Consider the following 21799-nt stretch of genomic DNA (forward strand, 5'->3'; position numbering starts at 1 on the left):
ATCTACCATCTGCGCAACTCGAAGATCCCCAAGGAAATAAGAGGAGCAGACCAAATGCCAGCCATCGCCTGGCCCTCATTCTCTCAGGCCGGTTGCTCTGGATTAAAGCCAAAAACAAACCTGCCACCTCTTTGGCCTTTTCATCAAAGGGAGCCGGAGGGGGTGGCATCACGAGACGGAGAATCAATAGACAAAGGGATTGAGAGAAAAGCCCAGACTTACTTCTCTGGGTTGTCTGGGAACTTGATCCGCAGCTCCTGGTTCTTGTAGGACCTCTTCTCAAAAGTGAGGATCATCTTCTTCACTGAGCTTTCGTCCAGGGGCTCGTCCTGGACAAAGAGACATTTCACAAGGCCTTTGAGAACGGGAGCGGTCAACCCTCCTGTTTAAGGAGCTCTATTGGCTGCCGTTCATTTTCCGGGCCCAATTCAAGGTGCAGGTGCTTACCTACAAAGCCCTAAACGGTTTGGGGCCCGCCTACCTGCGTGACCGCATCTCTGTGTACGAACCCATCTGGAGAGGCCCTGCCCGCGCTCCCGCCTCCATCGCAAGCGCGATTGGTGGGGACGAGGGACAGGGCCTTCTCGGTGGTGGCCCCTCGACTCTGGATCTCACTCCCCAAGGACATCAGGTATGCCCCAACGCTGGCAGTCTTTAGGAGGAGCCTGAAAACATGGTTGTTCTAGTGTGCTTTCCCAGAATAAGGAAACTCCTAGGCTTGGGTGGTTTCGTTCGTTAATTTCGTAATTCGTTATTAATTCGTATTTAAATTAGCTTACCATCCAATATTGAGCCATGCAAGAATAGTGTGAGGAGTAAATTAGATTCGAAACAATTTTTTCAATTTATTTCATAATTATTTCGTTATTATTTCGAAATTATTTCGTAATTATTTTCGCATGTCTGGTGCAAGTTTTATAATTGTTGTTTGTTTTATCACACCAACAGTCAACAACAGAGGGAGAGGGAAGCTTCAAAAGTTCCCCCTGTCCCATTTGGAGGTTTTTTTAGCATATTGCGCAATTGTGTCCGCCATTAACGAATCGATTCGTAATTATACAAAATTTCGTAAATTTCGAAATTTTTAAAAGGAAAATTTCGGAATTCTTTTAAAAAACGAAACGTGATGGACCCCTAAAAACGAAACGAGTTTAGAAACAATTTTTTCCGTGGTTACCCAAGCCTAGAAACTCCTAGCAATATGTCCCTAAACGCACTTTATTAGTGATCTAGGATTGTCTGCACGCTCCATCCCTCTTCAAAATTTCTATCCTGTTTATATGTCACCTGGTCATGCCCAGAATTATTTTTAAAATTTTAATTATTACATTTGGCCCAGCCATAAGTTTTTAAACGTCACTGTGTTATTGTTAATATTTATTGCTTATTTTTTTGTTTATGGGTTTTATTTATTGTTTTTATTACTGTTGCTATTGTTTTTATTGTTGTATTGTGGGCTCGGCCTCATGTAAGCCGCACCGAGTCCCTTGGGGAGATGGTAGCGGGGTACAAAGAAAGTATTATTATTATTATTATTATTATTATTATTATTATTTGAGAACGACTAGTGCCAGCCCAGACCCTGGACACTATTAGACTCCGGCTTCACACCCCCATCTTCTATCCCATGCAACCCCCCAATATGCCCTGGAATTGAGCAGCCAGCTGTTAGGAATTGTGGGAGTTCAACTCCAAAACACTTGGAGAGAGGGCCGAAGTTGGCCCACGCCTGGCATAATCTGAGGTCCATTCTCCTTTTACCGGCTTAGGAACTTTGAAGGAGACCGCACAGCACCCCATCCCCATCATGGGAGACCTACCTCCTCCTCTTCTTCGTCCCCCTTCTCGATTATCTGCAGCAGCTTCTTCTTGTCGTCCTCCGTCTCCTCGGCCGCGGGGGGCTCCTCTTCCCGGTGGCGACCCCGCTCCCGCGCCCCCCCAGAGTGCTTGTGCCGGACTTTCAGCTCCTCCTCTTCGTCTTCCCGAGACCTTTTCGTCCCTCTATTTGGCTGTGAGAAGGAAGGGGGAAATATAAGACGTTGAGCCAAGAGAAGCCCCATCTCTTCTTGTCCTGGTAGCACCCAACAGTCTAGACATGCAATGCATCAATGTGGCACACACACTTTGCATGGTGTTAATTTTACAAATCATATTTTTCATAATGTTGCACATGAAACAAAGATTGTCTACACTGAGCAGTCGGAAAGCAAAGCTGTTACTCTCTCAGGCCCCTTCTACACTGCCATATAAAATCCAGATTAACTGTTTTGAACTGGATTATATGGCAGTGTAGACTCATATAATCCAGTTCAAATCAGATAATCTGGATTATCTTGTTTGATAATCTGGATTATATAGCAGTGTAGCAGGGGCCTCAGGCACCCAGATGGAGAATGTTGTCGCAGCTCAGGATAGATTATTATTATTATTATTATTATTATTATTATTATTATTATTATTATATTATTCACCTTGCTAAGAACAACACCACACACCAAGGCTGTAGGTTTTGTAATTTATTGAAAAAAAGTAAAATCATAGAAATAAGGTTGCAAAAGTTCAATAGCCAAAACAGAGTCTTAAATGCAAAGGCAGAGTTTCCAAGGTCCAAAGGCAAATAACATGAAGTATAATCCACAAGACTTGGTCAAACAACAATCTATGGCGGCATGACAAAGTCCTCAGAAACCAAGGTCAAAACCAAAGTCCCAAAGAGCCAAAAGGTTTCCCCAAAAGCCAGGGCAGTTCCAGAGAAGTTAACAGGGTGTAAGCAAAGTTGCACTGACAAAAGATTGACTTCAATCAGATCGTTATACATGTTTCCCTAGCATGAAAGCATTGCGTTGACCTCAAACTTCCCTTTTGTTGGCAAGCCGAGAACTTCGGCGTACCCTTAATTGCAAACGGTCCTCCCTAACTAAATCCCCATCACCTTCAAGGCCGAATAACTCATTATCTTGGGACTGGCCAGCCTGGGAATCGACAGGCACTGAACTCACAGACGGAGTGGTCGACTCCTCCACCTGCAGCTGTGAAGTATTACACAAATCATGACCATCTTCTAAAACAACATTCCTTTCCCTGGGAAACTGAAACGCCGCCTCGTCTTCAGTATCAACACTGTCTGCCTCAACAACAGGGACATGTTCAGAAATCTGTAACCCATCATCCTCCTCGTCCTGAGGAAACTCAGGATCAGAAAGCTCAAGCTCAGACTGAGTCACAACAAATGTTACATTTTGGAGCATTTTGAAATTCCAGAGTACGGATTCTCAACTTGTATGAGATAACGGATTAGGGTTGTTGTAGGTTTTGGGGGCTGTATGGCCATGTTCTAGAAATTAGGATTAGGGCTAGGGTTCTAGAACATGGCCATACAGCCCAAAAACCCTACAATAACCCAGTAATTCCGGCCATGAAAGCCTTTGACAATAGATAGATAGATCTGTTTATTAATTAGTCCACTGACCATATCATCATAAAAGACCAAAAAAAAAAACACTGACAAATAGTCACAAATCACTATCCTAAAACTTCTGTAACAGGTAACTAAAATAAATTAAAACACTGATTTAAATAATAAGTTTGGGGAAATGGAATTAAATTACAAGATGAACACAGGGCGAGTTGAGTGACGAGTATTTCTGAGTGGTGTTGTTTATTTACTGTCCTGATTCTGGTGTTTTTTTTAAAATACTGCTAACCAGATTTTATTCATTTTCATGGTTTTCTCCTTTCTGTTGACATTGTTCACGTGCTTGTGGATTTCAATGGCTTCTCTGTGTAGTTGTCAGAGTGGTTCAGCAGAAACAGGGGAATTCCAGACAACAAACAACCAAGTGCCAGTGAACACCTCCCAAACAGGCAATGAAGGCCAGACTATCTTTATGCAGATACCCTCACTGATTGACTTTGTGGTTTCATGGCTACTCAATGCTATTCAAGTTTGCTAGCTGCAACATTCACACTTGCTTCAAATAGCAAGGGTTCTTTCTCCCAAACTGGACATTTCATATGTACACACACACACACACACACACACACACACACACAGTGTTCCCTCGCTACTTCGCGGTTTGCTTTTAGTGGACTCGCTATTAAGTGGTTTTCAAAAAGTACTAATTTAAAATACAGTGTTCTCTCGCTACTTTGCAGTTCGCTTTTAGTGGACGTGCTCTCCCGTGGTTTTCAAAAAATACTAACTTAAAATATAGCAGTATTTTCGCTGTTTTGCGGTTTTTTGCTATCGCCGCTCTCCAAGGCACTTTCCCTCCTAGGTCCTCCCTCCCGCCAGCCTTCAAGGGCTTTTCCTTTCTTTCCTTCACTTTATTTTAAGTTTCTAAAGACTTAAAAAGTGTATAACTACTAAAACAATGTTCTGAGAGTGCCTTGGACCTCGAGAAGATCCAACCAGTGCATACTTCAGGAAATAAAGCCCGGCTAATCATTGGAGGGAAGGATAGTAGAGGCCAAGATGAAGTACTTTGGCAGCATCATGAGAAGAAAGGAAAGCTTAGAGAAGAGAATTATGCTGGGGAAAATGGAAGGAAAAAAGGAAGAGGGGCCGACCAAAAGCAAGATAGAATCATAGAATCAAAGAGTTGGAAGAGACCTCCTGGGCCATCCAGTCCAACCCCATTCTGCCAAGAAGCAGGAATATTGCATTCAATATTCCTGCTTCTTGGCAGAATGGGTGACATCCAGCCTCTGTTTAAAAGCTTCCAAAGAAGGAGCCTCCACCACACTCCGGGGCAGAGAGTTCCACGGCTGAACGGCTCTCACAGTCAGGAAGTTCTTCCTCATGTTCAGATGGAATCTCCTTTCTTGTAGTTTGAAGCCATGGCTCCATTGCATCCTAGTCTCCAGGGAAGCAGAGAGCAAGCCTGGAAGAGGGGCCAACCAAGGACAAGATGGATGGATGGCATCCTTGAAGGGACTGGATCGACCTTGAAGCTGGGGGTGTTGATAGCCGACAGGGAGCTCTGGCCTGGGCTGGTCCAGGAGGTCACGAAGAGTCAGAAGTGACTGAACGAATGAACAATAACAACAAAACTAAAACAATGTATGAATATTAAAATAAATATTGTGTCATTACATTGTGGTTTTTCACTTATTGTGGGAGGTCCTGGAATGGAAGCCCCGCAATAAGTGAGGGAACACTGTATACACACTGCACTTGCCTCACTAGCAACAGAACCTCTAACGATGCCAGCCACAGATGCAGGTGAAACGCCAGGAGAGAATGCTGAGAGGCATTCTGAAGAAGAGAAGGCTGAGAGGAGATATGATAGCCATGTATAAATACGTGAGAGGAAGCCACAGGGAGGAGGGAGCAAGCTTGTTTTCTGCTTCCTTGGAGACTAGGACGTGGAACAATGGCTTCAAACTACAAGAGAGGAGATTCCTTCTGAACACGAGGCAGAACTTCCTGACTGTGAGAGCCGTTCAGCAGTGGAACTCTCTGCCCCGGAGTGTGGTGGAGGCTCCTTCTTTGGAAGCTTTTAAACAGGGGCTGGATGGCCATCTGTCAGGGGTGATTTGAATGCAATATTCCTGCTTCTTGGCAGGAGGTTGGACTGGATGGCCCACCAGGTCTCTTCCAACTCTTTGATTCTATGATTCTATGAATGCTACTCGAATGGCCATACAGCTCAAAAACCTCACAGCAGGCTGATGAGTCTGGCCACGAAAGCCTTCGACAACACAAATTGCCTCCTCTTTGCATGCATGCCCCTTGCTCCAGTGAATATGAATTTGGAAGAACAGGTTTAATCAGACTGAAGTGTAGTTCCATCTTCATTAAGTTCCAATTAAGGAAAAAAGGTGGAAGGAGGCACTGCTGAGTCCGGCTTCCCTCTGAAGCCAGCGTCGGCCGCTCCCAGTTTGAAATTGCAACTTGAGAAAGTTCTGATCTGCTCCGGGAGGAAACGCCGCGGCCTCCTCTGATCGCGGCAGCGTACAATCTGGGCTGCCAGTTCTAATTTTCCTCCCTTCCACTCCTTCTACTTTTTGGTTAATTAAAAAGCAATGAGATTGCCACTGTAACGAGAGGGTAGGGAAGCATGGGGTTTGGCTGGGCGTAATGTGCCGCACCACCGCCGGAGCGACGACGGCTAAATTAAAACTCCGCCGCAAAGCCGACTCCATTTCCTGGGAGCCCTCGCAATCGGTTGTCATTATCAGCCGTTACGATCTGCTTTCGACCCCAATTGGGGACGGGGAGGCGGAGGGAAATCATCTCTAATATGCAATAACAGAGGCATTAGGAGGAATTATGAGAAGCGCGTGGAGTGCAATTATTAACACCGCCGACACAGTTGAACCTGAGCGCCAACGAATGCCTTGATAGACACACACACACACACACAAACCCGTCTGAGTTCAGATCTAAAGGAGAGAACTTGCTAAGAACTCTACCAGGGCGGAACAAACCCCACAAATATAGTCAAACTGTGCTAAATTTGGACAGCCAAAAATGGAGCGAAATTCTTGCTCTCACTGTTACGAGAATGGCTCCAAAACATCTTCTAAAGGTGCATCTACAGTGGAGAATTAATGCACTTTGCATCACTTTAATGCTGAATGCTACAGAAGCCAGGGAGTTGCAATTTGGTGAGGTCCTCAAGCACTCTTTTGCAAAACTCCAACTCCCTGGATTCATAGCATTCAGCCATGTCAACGAAACATGACATAGCATTCAGCCATGTCAACGAAATATGACATAGCGTTCAGCCATGTCAACGAAACATGACATATCATTCAGCCATGTCAATGAAACATGACATAGCGTTCAGCCATGTCAACGAAACATGACATAGCATTCAGCCATGTCAACGAAACATGACATAGCATTCAGCCATGTCAACGAAACATGACATAGCATTCAGCCATGTCAACGAAACATGACATAGCATTCAGCCATGTCAACGAAACATGACATATCATTCAGCCATGTCAACGAAACATGACATAGCATTCAGCCATGTCAACGAAACATGACATAGCATTCAGCCATGTCAACGAAACATGACATAGCATTCAGCCATGTCAACGAAACATGACATAGCATTCAGCCATGTCAACAGAACATGACATAGCATTCAGCCATGTCAACGAAACATGACATAGCATTCAGCCATGTCAACGAAACATGACATAGCATTCAGCCATGTCAACGGAACATGACAAAGCATTCAGCCATGTCAACGAAACATGGCATAGCATTCAGCCATGTCAACGAAACATGACATAGCATTCAACCATGTCAACGAAACATGACATAGCATTCAGCCATGTCAACGAAACATGACATAGCATTCAGCCATGTCAACGAAACATGACATAGCATTCAGCCATGTCAACGAAACATGACATAGCATTCAGCCATGTCAACGGAACATGACATAGCATTCAGCCATGTCAACGAAACATGGCATAGCATTCAGCCATGTCAACGAAACATGACATAGCATTCAACCATGTCAACGAAACATGACATAGCATTCAGCCATGTCAACGAAACATGACATAGCATTCAGCCATGTCAACGAAACATGACATAGCATTCAGCCATGTCAACGAAACATGACATAGCATTCAGCCATGTCAACGGAACATGACATAGCATTCAGCCATGTCAACGAAACATGGCATAGCATTCAGCCATGTCAACGAAACATGACATAGCATTCAACCATGTCAACGAAACATGACATAGCATTCAGCCATGTCAACGAAACATGACATAGCATTCAGCCATGTCAACGAAACATGACATAGCATTCAGCCATGTCAACGAAACATGACATAGCATTCAGCCATGTCAACGAAACATGACATAGCATTCAGCCATGTCAACGGAACATGACATAGCATTCAGCCATGTCAACGAAACATGACATAGCATTCAGCCATGTCAACAAAACATGACATAGCATTCAGCCATGTCAACGGAACATGACATAGCATTCAGCCATGTCAACGGAACATGACATATCATTCAGCCATGTCAACGGAACATGACATATCATTCAGCCATGTCAATGAAACATGACATAGCATTCAGCCATGTCAATGAAACATGACATAGCATTCAGCCATGTCAACAAAACATGACATAGCATTCAGCCATGTCAACGAAATATGACATAGCATTCAGCCATGTCAACGAAACATGACATAGCATTCAGCCATGTCAATGAAACATGACATAGCGTTCAGCCATGTCAACGAAACATGACATAGCATTCAGCCATGTCAACGAAACATGACATAGCATTCAGCCATGTCAACGAAACATGACATAGCATTCAGCCATGTCAACGAAACATGACATAGCATTCAGCCATGTCAACGAAACATGACATATCATTCAGCCATGTCAACGAAACATGACATAGCATTCAGCCATGTCAACGAAACATGACATAGCATTCAGCCATGTCAACGAAACATGACATAGCATTCAGCCATGTCAACGAAACATGACATAGCATTCAGCCATGTCAACAGAACATGACATAGCATTCAGCCATGTCAACGAAACATGACATAGCATTCAGCCATGTCAACGAAACATGACATAGCATTCAGCCATGTCAACGGAACATGACATAGCATTCAGCCATGTCAACGAAACATGGCATAGCATTCAGCCATGTCAACGAAACATGACATAGCATTCAACCATGTCAACGAAACATGACATAGCATTCAGCCATGTCAACGAAACATGACATAGCATTCAGCCATGTCAACGAAACATGACATAGCATTCAGCCATGTCAACGAAACATGACATAGCATTCAGCCATGTCAACGGAACATGACATAGCATTCAGCCATGTCAACGAAACATGGCATAGCATTCAGCCATGTCAACGAAACATGACATAGCATTCAACCATGTCAACGAAACATGACATAGCATTCAGCCATGTCAACGAAACATGACATAGCATTCAGCCATGTCAACGAAACATGACATAGCATTCAGCCATGTCAACGAAACATGACATAGCATTCAGCCATGTCAACGGAACATGACATAGCATTCAGCCATGTCAACGAAACATGGCATAGCATTCAGCCATGTCAACGAAACATGACATAGCATTCAACCATGTCAACGAAACATGACATAGCATTCAGCCATGTCAACGAAACATGACATAGCATTCAGCCATGTCAACGAAACATGACATAGCATTCAGCCATGTCAACGAAACATGACATAGCATTCAGCCATGTCAACGAAACATGACATAGCATTCAGCCATGTCAACGGAACATGACATAGCATTCAGCCATGTCAACGAAACATGACATAGCATTCAGCCATGTCAACAAAACATGACATAGCATTCAGCCATGTCAACGGAACATGACATAGCATTCAGCCATGTCAACGGAACATGACATATCATTCAGCCATGTCAATGAAACATGACATAGCATTCAGCCATGTCAATGAAACATGACATAGCATTCAGCCATGTCAACAAAACATGACATAGCATTCAGCCATGTCAACGAAATATGACATAGCATTCAGCCATGTCAACGAAACATGACATAGCATTCAGCCATGTCAACGGAACATGACATAGCATTCAGCCATGTCAACGAAACATGACATACCATTCAGCCATGTCAACGAAACATGACATAGCATTCAGCCATGTCAACGGAACATGACATAGCATTCAGCCATGTCAACGGAACATGACATAGCATTCAGCCATGTCAATGAAACATGACATAGCATTCAGCCATGTCAATGAAACATGACATAGCATTCAGCCATGTCAACAAAACATGACATAGCATTCAGCCATGTCAACGAAATATGACATAGCATTCAGCCATGTCAACGAAACATGACATAGCATTCAGCCATGTCAACGGAACATGACATAGCATTCAGCCATGTCAACGAAACATGACATACCATTCAGCCATGTCAACGAAACATGACATAGCATTCAGCCATGTCAACGAAACATGACATAGCATTCAGCCATGTCAACGAAACATGACATACCATTCAGCCATGTCAACGAAATATGACATAGCATTCAGCCATGTCAACGAAACATGACATAGCATTCAGCCATGTCAACGAAACATGACATAGTGTTCAGCCATGTCAACGAAAGTCCAAAGATGATGGTCTTCCAAGGTTAGTGTTCTGGCGGTGGGTCCGTAGGTGACTGTGGAGCCCTATTCTTGATCTGCATCTTCTTCCGCAGTGAGGGCATCGGTTTCCAGGTGGAAGGCGGTCCCAGTCGGGGTTGGCTTGATGCACCTTCCTCTTGGCACATTTCTCTCTTTCACCCTGCATTCGCGCCTCTTCAAATTCTGCAGCACTGCTGGTCACAGCTGACCTCCAGCTGGAGCGCTCAAGGGCCAGGACTTCCCACTTCTCAGTGTCTATGCCAGAGTTTTTAAGGTTGGCTTTGAGCCCATCTTTAAATCTCTTTTCCTGCCTGCCAACATTCCGCTTTCCATTCTTGAGTTTGGAGGAGAGTGACTGCTTTGGGAGACGGTGGTTGGGCATCCGGACAATGTGGCCGGTCCAGTGGAGTTGATGGCGGAGGACCATCGCTTCATTGCTGGTGGTCTTTGCTTCTTCCAGCACGCTGACATTTGTCCGCCTATCTTTCCAAGAGACTTTCAGGATTTTTTAGAGGCAACACTCAAGCACTCTTTTGCAAAACTAAAACTCTCTGGATTGCATAGCATTCAGCCATGTCAACGAAAATCTGCATAGTCAAAGCAATGATATTCCCCATAGTAACCTATGGATGTGAAAGCTGGACCATAAAGAAGGCTGAGCGAAGGAAGAGAAATGCTTTTGAACTGTGGTGCTGGAGAAAGGTTCTGAGAGTGCTTTGGACCACAAGAAGATCCAACCAGTCCGTACTTCAGGAAGTAAAACCCAACTGTTCATTGGAGGGGAGAATATTAGAGGCAAGGATGAAGTCCTTTGGCCACACCATGAGAAGACAGGAAAGCTTAGAGAAGACAATGAAGGAAAATGGAAGGAAAAAGGAAGAGGGGCCAACCAAGGGCAAGATGGATGGATGGTCCCCTTGAACTGACTAGATTGACCTTGAAGGAGCTGGGAGTGGTGACGGCCAACAGGGAGCTCTGGCCTGGGCTGGTCCATGAGGTCACGAAAAGTTGGAAGTGACTGAACGAATGAACAACAACAGCCATGTCTGTTAATGATGTGTCAAGCTGCATTAATTCCACAGTGCATCTCAAGGCAACCAACCTTTCGATGTTATAGCCAGAGAAGAAATGAACGAGGATGCTTTTGGCTGATGAGATAGGATTGTTGTTGTTGCTGTGTGTTTTCAAGTCATTTCAGACTTAGGTTGATCCTGAGCGAGGGCCGGGTAAATGACCTTGGAGGGCCGTATCCGGCCCCCGGGCCTAAGTTTGAGGACCCTGATCGAGATCAATAAATTGCTTTCTTCCTAATGGGGTGGATGTCCTAACAATGGCCTTCATGGTGACGTTCTAGATCTCATGGTGCATTCATTTTGTCTCCCAGGAGCTAATCCTTGGGCCGGGCTTTAGCACAGCTCGTTAAATGCAAACTGCAGTAAATCTTGCGAATAATAAGGTTGACAGTTCGAAGCCCGGAACGGGTGAGATCCTGACCTTTAGCCTAGCTTCTGCCTACCTAGCAGTTCAAAAGCAAATGTGAGTAGGTAAATAGGTACCGCTTAAAGGAAATGCCAGAAAAATGCCAGAGATTCGATCAAGGAGGAAGGTTACAAACAAAGCTCTTGAGTAGAGAAAGTGGAGTGACAGAACTCCACCCCCACTCCCACTCCAGTGGACAGAACTGAGCTCAGCCTCCAAGATGCTGAAGATAGGAAAATCTATCTATACCTCTATCTGTGTACAGTTGTCTGTCTTGACAGTGTATAATGGCACTGAATGTTTTCCGTATATGTGTTCTCACTCTTCTATGATCTATCCGAGTCCCCTTCGGTATGAGAAGGGTGGAAAATAAATACAATCTATATAAATAAAAATGCAATGCTCGTTTGTGCTATTCACAGAACTCAAAAACCACTGGACGAGTTGGCACCAAATTTGGACACGATACACCTAACAACCCAATGTATGTCCTTCACTCAAAAATAGATTTTGTCATTTGGGAGTAGTAGTTGCTGGGATTTATAGTTCACCTGCAATCAAAGAGCATTCTGAAGCCCACCAACTATGGAACTGAACCAAAATTGGCACACAGAACTCCCATGACCAATAGAAAATACTGGAAGAGTTTGGTGGGCAGTGTCCTTTGGTTTTGGAGTTGTAGTTCACCTACACCCAGAGATCACTGTGCACTCAAACAATGATGGGTCTGGACCAAACTCTACACAAAGATTCAATATGCCCAAATGTGAACACTGGTGGAGTTTGGGGAAAATAGAATCTTGACATTTGGGAGTTGTAGTTGCTGGGATTTATAGTTCACCTACAATCACAGAGCATCCTGAACCCCACCAACAATAGAATTGAACCAAACCTCCCACACAGAACCCCCATGTGGGCCACAGCAACGTGTGGCAGGGGATGGCTAGTAAATAAATAAATCTATACTTTTTGGTGCTCTTATCAACAACAGGATAGGTTTTGTAGTTAAAACCCTGCAATTTATGCATAATTGGATAATGAAATTCTGTGTGCCAAATCAGGTCCAGATCCATCAAGGAAAGTCAGAGCCTTTGTGGCACAAACATATGCACATACATTCTCTCGGGTAAAACAACTGAGATTTCTTCATTCATGGTTCTTCACTTTCAGGTAGGTCCTGTGCCCATATTTATTTTGTATTGTTTCAAACTTGCTGTAAATTGTTTAAACTGATTTCACTCCTACACAGCCTTCAGATCCCATAATCTAGGGAAGAATATGGATATTTCTGTAAGAAAATAAATTAAGAAACTGTGCATCAGCTTCCCAAAATGGTGAGGTTGGTTCAATCCCTGCCTAGCGGCAGTTGGTCAATAAAATACTATTTTATTCAGGTTGCCTTTTGATGGCTTTGGAGGTTTATTTTGGCTCTCACGCGGCTTCAAAGAGAGAGCGGTGTCCCTGCTCAGCCCTTGATTGTTCTGTTTTCAAAACTCACACGCTGCCTCCGGCACAAAATAGGCAATTTATAAATATTTTAATAAACAGTAACGCTTCTTTGCTGGATCGCCTGTCCTCCTTACAAGCCTTTCCTCCAGAAAGAAACAAGGAATTATACATAGCACTCCCACCTGCCAACCTTCATCAGCGACTGAAGGAAATTGGAAAACGACGGCGCAGAATAAAATATCCGACTCTGGCAATGAATTAACTTATTCCATTTAGCAGAGGGAAAAAAGAGGAGGAGATATATCTATCTATATATACACACACACACATACATATGTGCCTGCTTTGCATAGTGCAAATGCAAAATAACCTTGTTACTATGGAGCTCAGAAATAATTTGTTAAAGAAATTTGAAATGAAACCTCCAGGTTGGCTTTGTGCGCGATCCGCGCCAGACGAAAGAGCCGTCAAAGAGAGCTACCCATTAGCTGTCAATTTAGAAAGACTTCGGGAGGAAGGAAGCCCCAAATCTCCCGCGATATCTTCCCCGCAACCTCTTAATCTTCTTTGTAACACCTGTGTTAAGCCGGCCGGCTTTCAATCCTGCTTTTCGGAGAGCGCATCTCGGAAGAAATAAGCAATGTCAGGCAGTACGTGCGCTAAAGCGTTTTCCTTTCTGCAAGAGAGGGAAGCGCTTAGGCCTTGGCAAGGGGGGCATTTCGCATCTCCTGCTGCCAGGTAGCAGTGGTTCAAATTTATTTATTTACTGGCTGTCCCCTGCCACACGTTGCTGTGGCCCACATGGAGGTTCTGTGTGGGAGGTTTGGCCCAATTCTATCATTGGTGCAGTTCAAAATGCTCTGTGATTGTGTTGTTGTTCATTCGTTCAGTCGTCTCTGACTCTTCGTGACCTCATGGACCAGCCCACGCCAGAGCTCTCTGTCAGCCATCACCACCCCCAGCTCCTTCAAGGTCAGTCCAGTCACTTCAAGGATACCATCCATACATCTTGCCCTTGGTCGGCCCCTCTTCCTTTTGCCTTCCACTTTCCCCAGCATAATTGTCTTCTCTAGGCTGTGATTGTAGGTGAACTATAAAACCCAGCAACTACAACTCCCAAATGTCAAGATTCTATTTTCTGCAAACTCCACCACTGTTCACATTTGGGCGTATTGAGTATATGTGTAGAGTTTGGTCCAGATCCATCATTGTTTGAGTCCACAGTGATCTCTGGATATAGGTGAACTACAACTCCATAATCAAACGACACTGCCTGCCAAACCCTTCCAGTACCCCGCTCCTGTTAGTAATCTGGCTGCTGCTCATTGGACTAGTTGTAGCTTCCGGATAGTCTTCAGAGGCAACCCCACGTAGAGAGCGTTGCAGTAGTCTATACGGGATGTAACCAGTGCGTGGACCACCATGGCCATGTCAGACTTCCCAAGGTATGGGCGCAGCTGGCGCACAAGTTTTAATTCAAAAAGCATCAGGAGGCCTGGGTTCGATCTTCATTAAGTCATGGAAACCCACCAGGCAACCATGAATCATGGAGTTGGAAGAGACCATCAAGATCCACATGGATCCCCCACTGGCGTTCAGGACTAACTCCTGAATCTGTGGCAGATGTCATTCTACCTACAAACTGTTGTGAGTCAGCTGGAACCACAGACACAGACTGATAGTGTTGTGACTCAGATGGGGTCTCAGAGTGACTCTGACCAAGCATGATGGGATTCAGGTTCACAATCAGGTTCAAAATGTTCCTGTTGTAGATAGTGAGGAACAAGGTGTGCGAGTTCCTCATAGCAGGGAAGGAAATTGGCATCCGACCTTTCGGTAGAAGCATTGGCAACGGTAATCCACGCAACAGTTACCATGAGGTTGGACTATTGCAACGCCTTATATGCCGGCCTTCCAAAGTCAACAACCCAGAAGATTCGGATGGTCCAAAATGCAGCGGCCAGGCTGCTAGCGGGATCATCTATAAGATCCCATATCACACCGATTCTGCAACAACTGCATTGGCTACCAAGAGAACATCGGATCTCTTACAAGATACTGATCCTGACATTTAGAGCTCAAAATGGCCAAGGACCTTTATACCTTAGGGACCGCCTCATTCCTTTTCTCCATCAGTGGTTACCTCGATCCACCCAGGAAAATATCCTATACATCCCGGCCCTAGGGAGGGACACCTGGAAACTACAAGGCGTATCGCTTTTTCGATCTATGCTCCAATTCTGTGGAACTCATTGCCTCCATATGTTAGAGCAATGTCCGAGTTGCAACCTTTTGTAAAAGCGCTCAAGACTTGGCTGTTTGGTTGTGCATTTAAGTAATCAGATCTAATTTGCAAAATAGTCACTGTTGAATGTTTTTATGTTGAATGTTTTAATATTGTGAAATGCTATTTTAAATTGTAAGTCGCCCGGAGCACCTTGGTGGAGAGCGACTAATTAAGAAATGAAGTGAAGTGAAGTGAAATGAGGTGAATGATGTTTTTGATACTAAAACTAGCCAGGTGCAAATTGACTCAGAAAAGGAGGGCAGTTCTCAGCCTGATAATAAGCAAGAAGGCAACCAGGCTGACACTAACGAGCAGCCTGACCTTGAGGAAACGGGAATCTTGGATCAGGCTGACCGTTTGGAATTCAGAGTTCGAAGGAGTGTGAGAATAGCCAACAAGAAGGAGGTCAGAGGCCAAAGAAATGCTTTCATGCATTGCAAAGGGTATTAAGCAGTGTGTTTGAAAACAAACCTTGGTCAGAGCAACTTCTCACTCAACCAAGCAGCTTGTGCTCGTTTGCCTGAATTTGAAGAGGCTCGAATGGAGGGCGAAAGAGAGAAACGTGCCAAGAGGGAGCCAACCCCAACCGAGATCACCTTCCACCTGGAAACCAATGCCCTCACTGCAGGAGAAGATGCAGATCGAGAATAGGGCTCCACAGTCACCTACGGACCCACCAGCACACTGATCTTGGAAGACTATCCTACTCGGACAACGAGGGATCACCTAAGAAGAAGAAAGTGTGGAGAAGTCTACAAAGGGACCACCAAACACATCAGCATTGGCCAGACACAAATCAAAGAAAAACACTGCGGACTAACCCAACCAGAGAAGTCAACTATAGCAGACCACTTCACGAACTTCTGGGTTGTGGCTTTCCAATTCCCTCCTTGAGATTTATACATATGGAGTGGGATAAAATAAAATGTTTTAATACCTAGTAAATGTCACGGTGCTTCTCTTCAGACAGATATGTTACCATGCCACTTCCTTCTAAGTGAATTTCAAAAATACCGTGTCGCTCATCAACCTTTTCCCAAAGTAGTCGGCAACAGAAGGTTTTGGGCAGCTGGGAAGAGAAGGATTTGAGCACAGGGCAAAGGCTTCATGATGCCCAATGCAGAACAATGCATGGCCAGCCGTGCCCTCTGCCAGGAGGCAATACAGCAGTAGGTTTTGCTCTCAGTTGATACTCCAGAGCCCATCACTCCCGAAGGTGCAGGAACATGCTGAGACTTCACTGCACCGTGCTAGGTTGTAATGAGGATTTTAAAAACTGTGTGCATGGGTGTGTTTTCAGGTGTACATATCCAAGGATTTACCAAATGAACGAATACAGGTGGATCTTTTTTTCAGAGTCCTATCGTGCTAGCATAGAGGCAAAAGCAAAAACAAAACAAGAAAGCAGTGCCTATAACAAGTGACCACGAGACCTGCTCAGCAGTGACACATGCTGCTTCAGGACAGCACAGAATCAGAAGGCCCATCTAGTCTAATTCAGAAGCCTAGCTTAAGCTTGAAAGAAAGGGTCTCCATAACCCGGACCACAAAACGTCTCCTGTCACTCCCCTCCCACGTGACTTTCCTACGACATACAGGAAAACAGAGAAGGACCTCTGCAAAAATGGTGGAACAGCAAATTTAAAAACTGCTCTATTTTCCTTCCTAAGAGAACACGTCTCTAAGAATTTTAAGTCCTCCAGTGTAATTCTGTGACTCACCTTGAGGGACCCACAAATACCTAGAGGAGTCCTTGCATTAGGAATATCCAGATCAATGTTTCCCAACCTTCCTAACGCTGTGACCCCTTAATACAGTTATAGAATCATAGAATCAAAGAGTTGGAAGAATCCCCATGGGCCATTCAGTCCAACCCAATTCTGCCATGAAACAGGAATATTGCATTCAAATAACCCCTGACAGATGGCCATCCAGCCTCTGTTTCAGAGCTTCCAAAGAAGGAGCCTCCACCACACTCCACAAGGGGCAGAGAGTTCCACTGCTGAACGGCTCTCAGAGTCAGGAAGTTCTTCCTCATGTTCAGATGGAATCTCCTTTCTTGTAGATTGAAGCCATTGTTCCCTTGCGTCCTAGTCTCCAGGGAAGCAGAAAACAAGATTGCTCCCTCCTCCCTGTGGCTTCCTCTCACATATTTATACATGGCTATCATGTCTCCTCTCAGCCTTCTCTTCTTCAGGCTAAATATGCCCAGCTCTTTAAGCCGCTCCTCATAGGTCTTGTTCTCCAGACTCTTGATCATTTGAGTCGCTCTCCTCTGGACACATTCCAGCTTGTCAATATCTCTCTTGAATTGTGGTGCCCAGAATTGGACACAATATTCCAGGTGTGGTCTAACCAAAGCGGAATAGAGCATGGGGAGCAGGACTTCCCTAGATCTAGACACTAGGCTCCTCTTAGAATCATAGAATCATAGAATCAAAGAGTTGGAAGAGACCTCCTGGGCCATCCAGTCCAACCCCATTCTGCCAAGAAGCAGGAATATTGCATTCAAATAACCCCTGACAGATGGCCATCCAGCCTCTGCTTAAAAGCTTCCAAAGAAGGAGCCTCCACCACACTCCGGGGCAGAGAGTTCCACTGCTGAACGGCTCTCACAGTCTTGATGCAGGCCAACATCCCATTGGCTTTTTTGGCCGCCACATCACATTGTTGGCTCATGTTTAACTTGTTGTCCACGAGGACTCCTAATGTGGTGGTGACCCCCAACCATAAAATTATTTTCATTGCTACTTCATAACTATTGTTTTGCTACTGTTATGAATCGTAATGAAAACATCTAGTATGCAGGACGTATTTTCATTCAATGGGCCAGATACCCGATACGCCCAAATTTCAATACTGGTGAAGTTGGGAGGGGATTGATTTTGTCATTTGGGAGTTGTAGTTGATGGAATTTATAGTTCACCTACAATAAAGAGCATTCTAAACCCCACTAACAATTGAACTGAACCAATCTTGGCACAAAGAACTCCCACGACCAACAAACAATACTGGAAGATAGGAATTTGTTACGCAGAGCATGTTTTATTCCAGTGTCCTAGCGCCCAAAATTACCGTAACAGACTTGACCTTGAGTTTTGGAGTTTTAGCTCACCTACATCTAGAGAGCACTGTGGACTCAAACAATGATGGACCTGGGCCAAATTTGGCATGAATACTCAATATGCCCAAATGCCAACACTGGTGGAGTTTGGGGAAATCAGAACTTGATATTTGGGAGTTGTAGTTGCTGAGATTTATAGTTCACGTACAATCAAAGAAACCCACCAATGACCGAATTGGGCTAAGCTTCCCACACAGAATCCCCATGACCAACAGAAAATACTGTGTATTCTGATGGCCTTTAGTGACCCCTCTGACACCCCCTCGTGACCCCCCAAGGGTCCCAATCCCCAGGCTGAGAATCATAGAATCATAGAGTTGGAAGAGACCTCGTGGGCCATCCAGACCAACCCCATTCTGCCAAGAAGCAGGAATATTGCATTCAAATCACCCCTGACAGATGACCATCCAGCCTCAGTTTAAAAGCTTCCAAAGAAGGAGCCTCCACCACACTCCAGGGCAGAGAGTTCCACTGCTGAACAGCTCTCACAGTCATAGAATCCTAGAATCAAAGAGTTGGAAGAGACCTCCTGGGCCATCCAGTCCAACCCCATTCTGCCAAGAAGCAGGAATATTGCATTCAAATCACCCCTGACAGATGGCCATCCAGCCTCTGTTTAAAAGCTTCCAAAGAAGGAGCCTCCATCACACTCCGGGGCAGAGAGTTCCACTGCTGAACGGCTCTCACAGTCAGGAAGTTCTTCCTCATGTTCAGATGGAATCTCCTCTCTTGTAGTTTGAAGCCATTGTTCCATTGCGTCCTAGTCTCCAAGGAAGCAGAAAACAAGCTTGCTCCCTCCTCCCTGTGGCTTCCTCTCACATATTTATACATGGCTATCATATCTCCTCTCAGCCTTTTCTTCAGGCTAAGCATGCCCAGCTCCTTAAGCCGCTCCTCATAGGGCTTGTTCTCCAGAAACAATGCTCTATGAGATATTCATTGAAAAGCTACTGCAGGATGTCCTGCAAGAATATAAATAGTGTAAATAAATAAATAAATAAATAAATAATAAGAACAAAGTTTTTGCAGCTTAATAAACCTTTTCCATGTCTGTATGATAGAACCAATTAGAAAATTTACATTTATTACAAAAATCGTGTTACGTAGTGTAAATGAAAGGGTCCTGGACCATTAGCAAAGACACTGTAGAAGCCATTCAGATGACAAGAGCATTGCCATGACAGGTGGGTAAAATATCAAAATGGATAATGATGATAATGACTGGTCTATTCAGAAGACCAGGCAATGATGGAAGTCAGCTGGAGAAGTCATATATGCTATGAACAAATAAGATCCGATTAAAACAACATAAACATGAAAGCATTTCCCTCTCAGGTGGAAAGAATCCCACTAGAGGATTGGTGGTCCATGCTCTTGTTACATCCCGAATAGATTACTGCAATGAGCTCCTCGTGGGGTTGCCTTTGAAGACTGTTCGGAAACTTCAATTAGTCCAATGGGCGGCGGCTAGATTACTCCCCGGAGCGTCATACAGGGAGCATACCACCTCCCTGCTATGTCAGCTCCACTGGCTGCCGATCCAGTTCCAAGCACAATTCAAAGTGCTGCTTTTGACCTACAAAACCCTTTACGACTCCGGCCCAGCGTACCTGTCCGAATGTATCTCCTTCTACGTCCCACCTCGGAGTTTAAAGTCTGCTGGGGAGGCCCTGCTCTCGGCCTCACCTTTATCACAAGCAAGACTGGTGGGAAGAGGGACAGGGCCTTCTCGGTGGTGGCCTCTCGCCTGTGGAATGCACTCCGGGGGAGATTAGGACATCAACATCCCTCCTCTCTTTCAGAAGGAAGCTAAAAACCTGGATGTGGGACCAGGCCTTTGGGTAAGCTGGCAGATGGACAAAGACAACTAATGACGACCAGAGTAGGAAAGGACAATGACGATGCTAGATGGTTTACGGATTGTGAATTGGTGAATATTGACCACAAGATGATTTTATTGCTGCTAGTATACTGTTTTATTGTTTTTAATTAGTTATAACTGTTGACATTATATGGTAAATTTGTGCATTGTATATTGTATTGTATTTTGTGAATTGTTAGGCATCGAATTGTGCCTTTTGTAAGCCGCCCTGAGTCCCCCCTAGGAGGTTGAGAAGGGCGGGGTAGAAGCATCCCAAATAAATAAATAAATAAATAGAGATTCAGAGAGGATGGCTTGGCAACAAGGACCCCGAAGGACATTCAATGGCCTTGTCCTTGGCACCTGGGGCCCACTGCCACCTGCTACAGCAGTTACCAATCACTTTGCATTCTGACATTCTCTCCTTCCTTTCTCAACAACCCTCGAGGCTGACACAAACAGTCTTTTTCTGAAACCCAAAACGGCCATTAGGAATCAGCCACGGCGACAGCGGAAATCAGCTCCCGGCAATCAGGACAATTGCCTCCTTTCTGTCTCTCGTCTCTCATCTCTGCCGAGAGATTGGAAAAGAGTCCTTGGAAGTGGCCGGACTTGGCTGTGAACCCCTAATTGCCCGAGGTAATCAGGAACCTTGCAGCAGCTACAGCTATATTTAATCACCATCAGTTTAGGCCATCTGCAAGGGCTTTGTTCCACCAGGTAAAAAGAGTTTATAGCCATTCCCACTCTTTGCAAGCCACCAGGTGCAGCTAGAAGCAATGCCACCGAATGAATACCGGGGTAGAAAGAGTGGTGTCTGTAGCTATGTTTCCTGAATTTGGTGCCGAAGGAAGAAGCATGATGGCCAAGCCAAGTCTGGCCATAGAGTTACAAGCTGGATAGATGCAGGGAATGCCGTGGATGGAGCGTGTCTGGATTTCAGTAAGGCCTTCGGCAAGGTCCCCCATGACCTTCTGGCAAATAAACTTGTCCAATGTGGGCGAGGCAAAACTACGGTGAGGTGGATCTGTAATTGGTTAAATGGACGAACCCAGAGGGTGCTCACCAGTGCTTCCTCTTCATCCTGGAAAGAAGTGACAAGTGGAGTGCCGCAGGGTTCCGTCCTGGGCCCGGTCCTGTTCAACATCTTTATTAATGACTTAGATGAAGGGATGGAAGGCAGGATCATCAAGTTTGCAGACGGGACCAAATTGGGAGGGAGAGCCAAGACTCCAGAGGACAGGAGCAGGACTCAAAGGGATCTTGACAGATTAGAGAGATGATGGGCCAAAACTAACAAAATGAAGTTCAACAGGGACAAATGCAAGATACTCCACTTTGGCAGGAAAAACCAAATGCAAAGAGACAGAATGGGGGACGAGGACTGGCTTGAGAGCAGGACCTGTGAAAAAGATCTTGGAGT

At 44.9% G+C, this 21799-nt stretch overlaps 1 protein-coding gene across 1 annotated transcript in view; it reads right to left on the bottom strand.

Annotated features, from left to right (window-relative positions):
* The window catches only part of CTNNBL1 (catenin beta like 1), a 209361-nt gene that overhangs the window by 162227 nt on the left and 25335 nt on the right, over positions 1-21799 (bottom strand). Inside the window, exons 2-3 of the mRNA XM_067468297.1 lie at positions 1821-2009; positions 223-329 (exon numbers count right to left, since the gene is read on the bottom strand). Coding sequence (XP_067324398.1) covers positions 223-329; positions 1821-2009 — 296 coding nt within the window. The remainder of the gene's footprint in view (positions 1-222; positions 330-1820; positions 2010-21799) is intronic.

This window comes from Anolis sagrei, chromosome 4, assembly GCF_037176765.1.
Source record: "Anolis sagrei isolate rAnoSag1 chromosome 4, rAnoSag1.mat, whole genome shotgun sequence".
In the NCBI taxonomy this organism is placed as follows: Eukaryota; Metazoa; Chordata; class Lepidosauria; order Squamata; family Dactyloidae; genus Anolis; species Anolis sagrei.